Source organism: Seriola lalandi, unplaced genomic scaffold, assembly GCF_002814215.2.
Source record: "Seriola lalandi dorsalis isolate HSWRI2012SDOR001 ecotype SW California unplaced genomic scaffold, Sedor1 jcf7180002054795, whole genome shotgun sequence".
NCBI classification, from domain to species: domain Eukaryota; kingdom Metazoa; phylum Chordata; class Actinopteri; order Carangiformes; family Carangidae; genus Seriola; species Seriola lalandi.
In genome coordinates this window covers 616,737-625,201 of record NW_019525348.1, presented here as the reverse complement: position 1 = coordinate 625,201, position 8,465 = coordinate 616,737, and the positions used below count along the sequence as shown (strand labels likewise).

The following is an 8,465-nucleotide window of genomic DNA, read 5'->3' as shown; positions in this document are numbered from 1 at the left end:
TTGTTCAATTTAAGGTCTAATTATACATATTATATTATTTATCTTTTTTTAAGTACTTGGTACTGACATTCTTTTCCCTTTGTTCTGTCACTTTGCTGCTGTAACACTGCATTTCCCCAGAGTGGGACTAATAAAGGAATATCTATTTGTCTCTGCTGCTGAGTGTCAAAAATCCCAGTGACCTTGAATGTGTTAAAAATCCTTTTCATGCGAATACACTGTTAAGCTGTGAATGAAAACACATGGGAGATGGCTGACTTGAGCTGTGTGTATAGACCTTACAGCCCCAGACTTGACTTTATTCAGCTTGAACATGTACATGTAAGTTACAACCACAGGGATTCTTAAATGAATGGCACAATATAGTTCTATGTATTTTTCTAAATGTTTTGTCAGTGATTACAGACTATTAACAACATTAAACCTTTACAGCCTAAAATCATGAAACCTGTGAATCTGTCAGAGTGACAACAGTCCCCACTTTTCAAACCGCCTTCAAGGCTTCAAAAGCTTAGAATACATAAAACCTCCTTATAAATACAGTAAGATTTAAGTGCTGTAAGACGCATACAAACCTCTCGGTGTCTGTTTAATGAAACTGTTTCACAGCATCTAAAGGAGCAATAATTTAACTGCAGACTAAAAAGGATTCGTCTGTGGAGACTTTTCACACCATTTCCTTATTGTCATATAAAAAAGCATGCCTTAATTCAAGTGTGATGGATCGTGGTGTACTAAAAAAAAAAGGCTTGGAGCAGTGAAATCTGCGTGTCCTGTATGAGATGCAGGATGGAACAGAGACAATATGCTTTCTGTAACTACACTTGCCTCAGAAGCCCAGTGTATCCGATTACTTTGGGCCTGGACATGGACGGATTATGAGAAAATGGCCCTGTGATCACAGATAGGCAAAAGGCTCCCCTCCTCCTCAGTAATCCATCTATGCCTGTGCATTTTACAGATTTTAGGTAGCCTGTTAATTCACACATTTCATGCAAAATCCACATAAAATCTTATTTTAGCATTAGATTATAAAAATGAAAATACTACAAGAAATAATGAAATGCTGTTTAACATGACAAAGCAAAAAATGTCCTTCAATATATGTAATTCCAGAGTTTTGATGTAAAATCATTCTATTTATCACAGTTCCACTTTGACACACTGGTCTTACTGTAGTTGTGCACTCATCGCATTTTAAAAAGCAGTGCATATGTGTAATACATATTTCAGGTGTATTCACCCCTGTTTTAAAAGGTTAAACTGAACTCAAAGATGGGCCCTTAAACTTCTTAGGCAAGTGCCACTTTGGAAGCTGGGGCCATGCTGCTGCTGTAGTGGATGCATTGAGTCCAACCTACACAGTTTTTTCCACAACCCTGCCTTCCTGCAAATCTGATCAATTATGTCCCATTGGTTTACACTGATTAACTCCTCAGTCACAACAAACAACAAAATCCTGTTTACAGAGGAAAAACATCACATTAAGGACAAAAGGATAAAAAGCAGGACTGTTTTTTAAAGGTCAGACGATGTTAATGCATTAGGTCCAATCTCTTAGTCAAAGCATCGAACAAGCTCTGTGTTCACATGCAGGCAGAATTGCTACTTGTCTAATATTGTTTTTGGCTCAACACCCACTAAGATAAACCAGCATTTATCTGTTGTGTTTAGGGAAAACCCATCAGTGTACAACACAGAGAGTAGGGCTACACTGTTTCTATGAACACGTTCAGTACACTGTTGCAGCTCTCCTCCAGTCATTTACCTTCCCAAATTACAATCAAGACTCTGAACCGACACACTCGGCTGCAGCTCTGTGTGTTCACTCAGACAGCACAGGAAATGCCACATGGTACCGATGTGTTTCCTGGTGTGGGTGCATTAGGAATGTTCTGCTGACTGAATTTAATTTTGACAAATGCAAAAAACACACCCATAAACATAATGCACAGATTCATGGGCAGTCCCTGTAATATTACACTGGTACCATGTGAGAATAAAGAGAAGATTGTATATATACAACACCAAACAAGTTTTCAGACCATGGGATTATTTTAAAAATATTAAAGCGACATTAAAGAGTTGTAGGCTGTAATTTCATTACACCTCACAATCTGAAAGACAGAACAAAGTGCATGATAATAACTTAGTTATTCTTGAGTCTCACCATTGCGGTTTAAAATGTACCTTTTGTCCTGGGGGTGGTTCTAGAGAAAATGTGATTGAAGCTTTGCAATCAAGAGGGTTCATCTCCATGGAAACATGAGTGTTTCATCAATCTGCCAGTTGCATTATTAGACATGTTGTATGCAAAGTTGATGTTTTTGCCTGAAGGTGGCACTAATGGGAAGATCATGGAACTTCCAAAATGCAAAGAGGTTATTATCTGAGCAGAATGAATGTGCTCAGAAAATCCGAGCCCATTATATTTCTTATGTATGGGCTTGGTGATGGTGGTAAAGCTGATGATGGAGCTAAAAGAAATAACAGAAGTTTTTTATATTTTACATACCAGGAGCTGGCTGAAGATTCTGACCGTATGAGAAAAGTCAGGTCAGAGGGTCACCAAAACACCACATCTCCCTCTGAGGACCATGAATAGCCAGCAAACTTAACAACATATCAGTGGTTGAGATGACTCTGGGCCAAAGTGTGAGTGACACTTGTGTCCTTAGGCCTCACCGCTGCTGCTGCTGCTGCTGAGGCAGAGAAGTTCATGTAGTTCTAATAAACCCTAAATGAGAACTTAGAAAATCATATCCATATTTACTACATACGTTCAATGACAATTCAAAGCAACACACTGTACTCATCAGTTTTTAAACATTAAAATATGATTTCAGTCTAAATCTTCTACGTGTGAAGCTCATGATTTAGAGATGACTGACTGAAGCTGGAGTGGACTCAGGTTTGTACAGTAGATTTCTCAGAGTCAGTCTCTGTCTGTCTTGAAGACACCATGCAGTGAAGACTTCTGGGACAAACACATGAGCAGTGTCCTACAGACATCCCTCATGACAATATAAAGACATGATTTCAGACAGTCACTAGTCTGTCAGCTTTTGATTGGACGGTTGGATGATGGGCGGATGTTTGGTGTTCGGAGTGTTAACTCTTCTTTCCATCTTCTTTATCTCCTTTAAAGGCCATCTCTCTCACTTTCTTCTTGTTTCACAGTTTATCTCTCCTCCACTCCCTCATGATCCCCGTCCCTCTCTCAGGTCAGAGGTCAGAGTTCAGCCATCACCACCGTCACCAGGCTCAGCAGCCTCTCCTTGTGCTTTGCAGCTTTTTATAGATGAGAGGAGGTGGAGAAACACAGTTTCAGGGTGTAAGGGTTGGATCCATCTGAAACCACGCACACGCACGCACGCACGCACGCGCACACACACACACACACACACACACACACACACACACACACAGAGATGTAATCAGAGTACATATTGACTGATAAGAAATGAGAAATGCTAAATAAGAACAGCTAAACCAAGTATCAATCAAGTATCAATGAATTCATAAAATTGTATCAATGACAGGGTATTAACACGTTTATGTCACATATTCATTTCTCCCTCCTGATGCAGTCTTCTCTACTTTATTCAATGATGCCAATATATAGCTTATTATAGTTCTGATGTTTTTTTCAATAGTAATTATTAATACTAATTCAATTAGCTTGGGGGCTTGGGGCAGGGCTGAGAGCGGTGACTGCTTTGTTGTGACATCACAAAGAAGTCCTGACGGCTGGTTTTAAGGCTCAGTTTCTGAATACAGGCTGTGTGCATTTCTCTGTGGACTGAGGCTTTGATACTTTCACAGTATTAATATAGAACCTGGACCTGCTTTATAATCACACAACACATGGACATCTACCTTTAGACTGTATGGGACCTTTAAGCTAAACACTGGTTAGCTAAGTGCACAACATACAACACATATCCCTTTCACAATATCCATTTAGTTGGATTTTTGTGCAGTTTGTCTTCCCTGATGTTTTACATGTGAAAACAAAGATGTGCCAGTCAGCATCATAGAAAGAGAAAAGTGTATATTGGGTATAAATACATAGATTTTATTTCCAGGTGTAAATATAGTTGATCTGGATGAAATCTTGACAGAGTGGACTTACTGGGTATCCTGATCTGGTAATGATTGAGAACAGTAAGAACCTCCACAGCCTCCGTCTTGTTGTCAAACTCCAACAAGCCAGAGATGGTCTTGGAGGAGGCTGGGAGAAAGAGAGGAGAAGATGAGTGAAAACAGCAGCAGAGAAAGGGAAGATAGACATCTTTTCACAGACTGACTACAAAAGGAAAAATCAGCTTAATTAAAAAAAAAAAAAAAAAAAACAATAAAAAGTTACACATTAAACATTCTACTCACGTTTGGCATCAAACATCTTGAATTTGACAAAGCCGGGCACGTCATGCTCCGTACACAGCTGCCAAAACACACACACAGCAGTTAGTGTAAAGCTGCATTAGACAAGGCTTAATGTAAAACTACAATCACCATATGGCCTGATCCGGAGGTGGGTTTCAACACAGACACATCTCCATATGTTTCCACTTACTGAAAGACATTTAGACACTGCTCCTCCCAGCATCATGTTATTTCTGATATCAGCTTAAAACTGTTTGTTTTGATGATAAATCTGGGATGATACTAAAAATGAACAGCTGTTGAACATTGTTTGTTTACATATAAACACATATACTTTAATCCAATATTTGCTGTTCATATAATATCACAAATGGTTTTGCTGAAGACAGTTGTCATGTAGCGAAAGCTGATGTCAGTTCACTAAAGAGACAGAAGAACAGGACCGGCCTCTCGGAGGGAGGGACTTTCACTGTATTTTAAACTCAAATGTGATAGAAACAAACAGGACATCAATCAGACAGAAGTACCGTACCCTGAGTAAGTGGTCCTGTGATATGCATGGAGGGACGTTGTAATAGTGCAGCACTGCAGATGGAGGCTGGATGATGTTTTTGGAGGCCTGTCCAGCGCTGCTGAAGCGATTGTTCCTGGTCATGGCGAAGTCCTTATAGCTGCTGCTGCCATCCTCCAACTCAAACACCTGACTGGGGATCACTGCATGCTGCTTAGACACACTGTACACATGACAAAACACCAATGTGACCAAAAGGTTCCTGATCACCTCATGACAACACAAATACCATTAACATATCGCCAACACGTCACAAATCAGGTTTATATGCAGTGATGTCATCACTCCACATCCAAAGCAGTGTTCATTTACTAGAGCTTTCCAACAAACGCCCTGTTACAAATTCATACAGGTCTAACATGATGATGAGGGCATGAAAGTATTACTAATAAATACAGTTGATTAACCTACAGAAATCTGCAGTAGGAGTCGGCCTCACTGTACAGCCATGATTTGATTGATTAGATCTTTTATATAGTTCATAGCAGAGGTGTGAGTAAGTCACACATGTACAAGTCACAAGCAAGTCTCAAGTTACTGTGGTGAGAATCAAGCAAGACAAGACAAGTAGAAATGACACAATCAGGTTTCAAAAACCAAAAGTAACTTCTCAATATCTAGAAAAATGCAAATACTTAAAGTCCATTTGCGTCATCTGTCTACGTCAAGTCTCAAGTCGTGAACACCGGGTCAAAGTCAAGTCTTTCATCAGTTTTTACTGTGAAAGACATGAAATAAAAAACGTGTGCATGTGTGTGTGTGTGGCGATCGACTTCTCACCAGACGTTGAGTCTCTTGCCAAACACCTTGATGCTGTTGAGGTGTGTGATGGCTCTGTCCACAGCATACTCATCTCCCATCTCCACCAGCGCTGTACCAGGAACACTCTTCATGAACTTTACCTACACACACACACACACACACACACACACACACACACACACACACACACACAAATTAAGATAAAAAAGCAGCACTCATTATGATGTTCAGATGTAACACTCATAAACATATCTGGAATGATTCCTTAAAGAAACGTTTACAAGTCAAGACTGAAACATTTATCTGCTATAATTATTTCCTTATACTGGCCATTAAAAGAACCCAGTGTGCTTCCATTGTAAGTAGCCTGGATGAAATCCAAAGTCTGTATGACAGAATGTATGTTTAACTGTGATCAGATCTGTGGCCCTGTTCTATGGTGCATTGCAGCATTTCTAACCAAAGTTACAGAAAGTTCCTCTGTGGATCTGACTGCTCAGCTCTTTCAGTGCAGGTGTATTAATGCTGCTGCTGATATGCTGATGTGTACGGAGGTCTAGACTATTATCATCAGGGTGGGGGTCAGTCATGTCAGTCTAAAAGATGCCAGATGCATAAAACTCTGTATGGATTAATGAATAAAACTATGTCACGCACAAAGCCAGAAATATTCATACCCATTCTTCTCATCAGAATTATAAAACCGTGCGTTCATATGGTTTTGCTTTATAAATCTCACTCATTGAGAAATAGGGCACACGTGCACGAGCCTCATTTCCACTCCCACAATTAGCCATAAATGGATGAAGACTCTCCCTTAATCAATCAGTTTGTATAAAAACACAGTCTGTGCCACAAGTGATCAGAAACAGAGAAGAAAGGAGAGTCTTAACGAGGTTCCACAGGCTCTAACACTGTGATCAGTAAATATTCAAATAGTATCAAACAGTTAAAGAATGACTCACAATGAATAATCAGGATATTAAATGATGCAATAACAATTATTTCTGTTTATGAATTGTAAAATTCTTATTGCTGTATAAATGGGAAAAACTTATAATAATGATAATGAATGCAATCTGAGGTGGGTTATTTTGTTTTATACATGTCTCAGTTTATCTTGTATTTTCCCCTCACTGTAACTTGGATCACTTAGGAAACACATGGTCAAAGGAGTGTGTGAGTTGACCCATTCTGTGTTTGTAAATATCAATTCACGTGTGGTAAATGGCGTTGTGTATGCATGGTTTTTGTGTGTACGCATCATTGATGCATATGGCCCCTGGTGTTTTGTCTCAAAATGTTCAAACCACAGAACTAGCTGATGGAAGCAGAGACTGGTGGTGGAATAGGTGGACAGTGTGACTTGTGTTTGTTGGCTGCTCTGATGCTCTAAACTCCAGTGGTGACTGTCAGTACAGTCACCTAAAGTGCTTTGAACCAGATGTTGGTACAAGCTCCGCTACCTGAATATTCGGCTAATGGCAGTCAGCAGTCTGACAGGAGAGACGCTCCGTGGTGCTCTAGGATTTTATAACTGAACTATGACCAGGACACACTTTTTATTTCTCTGACTGTGTGGAAATGTGAGGTTTTCACACCATAGATCAGAGGTCACTGGTCACCAAACACAGATACCGTCCTTTCCAGACCTGGACTTTAATCTACAATGGAGCGTTAAGGCCACAATGAGGGAAAAAAGGAGTTTGAAATTACAAGAAAAAAATCGTAAAATTACAAGATTTAAAAATGTAAAATTTTTGAGAGAAAAAAAACATACTTTTTAGGAATATTACAACAATCAATCAAACAGGTGAAAGGACAGTCAGTGTCAGTCTGAGCTGTTTGTCTGTCTAACAATAGAACAGATTCTTTACAAGCTTCTCAATGTCCTGATGCTGATGCTGATGATAAGTGGGGAAAGTGGGATATACGAGGGACAGAAAGAGAAAAGGAGGTGCTAAAGATGTTAAACTGTAAAGATGTGGTGAGGTTGTTTATTATAAAAATGGTTGAAACTGTTAAGATGTAAAATGGAGTAAACTAAAAAGAAGAGTATAGGGAAACCAAAGCTTCATCTTTTAGGCCCGTTTCATTTTTATTTAAACACTTTATTATAAGATATTATAAGATTTATTTCTATAATAGACATGAAAACACACACACATATGCACACACACACACACACACACACACACACACACACACACAAGCCTACCTTCTCAATGTTGCCGTACAGACAGAAGAGGTTGAAGATGCGGGTGCAGTTCATCTTGGATGGATGGAGGCCACTCACCATGGCAACAGAGCTAGGAGCGTGGCCAGAGTATGAAGAGGACGACTGGGGCAGAGGGTAGGACACCATGTCCGGAACGTCCACTGAGGTGAGCTTGTACCTGCTGTTGCTGGGCAGAGGCAGCAGGGGGCAGGGTGGACCTGAGGAGGCGGAGACAGCAGGAGCTGAGACTCTCAGGACAGTTCAATAAGGTTTAGTGAAATGAATGTCATGAGAACCGTAATGCTTTTATCTGTTGTTGTTGTAGTTGTTAGATGTAACTGTGTTGTGATGACTCTCATTTTATAGATTCACTCAGTTAAAACTCCAGTAGAGCAGACAGAAGTGATTGATTCAAAGAAAGAGTCAGGATGTGGATTCTTTACTTTGTTTCTCTGTTACTACCTCACATATCATAGATTAACTGCACTATGTTAAATTCCTTTCTCTGGCCAACATTGTCCAACA

General features: G+C 39.7%; 1 protein-coding gene across 1 annotated transcript in view; it reads right to left on the bottom strand.

Moving 5' to 3' along the window:
- Positions 1–254: 254 nt before the first annotated feature.
- LOC111669506 (heterogeneous nuclear ribonucleoprotein L-like) overlaps positions 255–8,465 on the bottom strand; it is a 51,953-nt gene continuing 43,742 nt past the window's right edge. Inside the window, exons 9-14 of the mRNA XM_023425833.2 lie at positions 7,941–8,158; positions 5,741–5,862; positions 4,922–5,123; positions 4,390–4,447; positions 4,136–4,234; positions 255–3,351 (exon numbers count right to left, since the gene is read on the bottom strand). Of these exons, the coding sequence (XP_023281601.1) occupies positions 3,296–3,351; positions 4,136–4,234; positions 4,390–4,447; positions 4,922–5,123; positions 5,741–5,862; positions 7,941–8,158 (755 nt within the window). The 3' untranslated portion in view covers positions 255–3,295. The remainder of the gene's footprint in view (positions 3,352–4,135; positions 4,235–4,389; positions 4,448–4,921; positions 5,124–5,740; positions 5,863–7,940; positions 8,159–8,465) is intronic.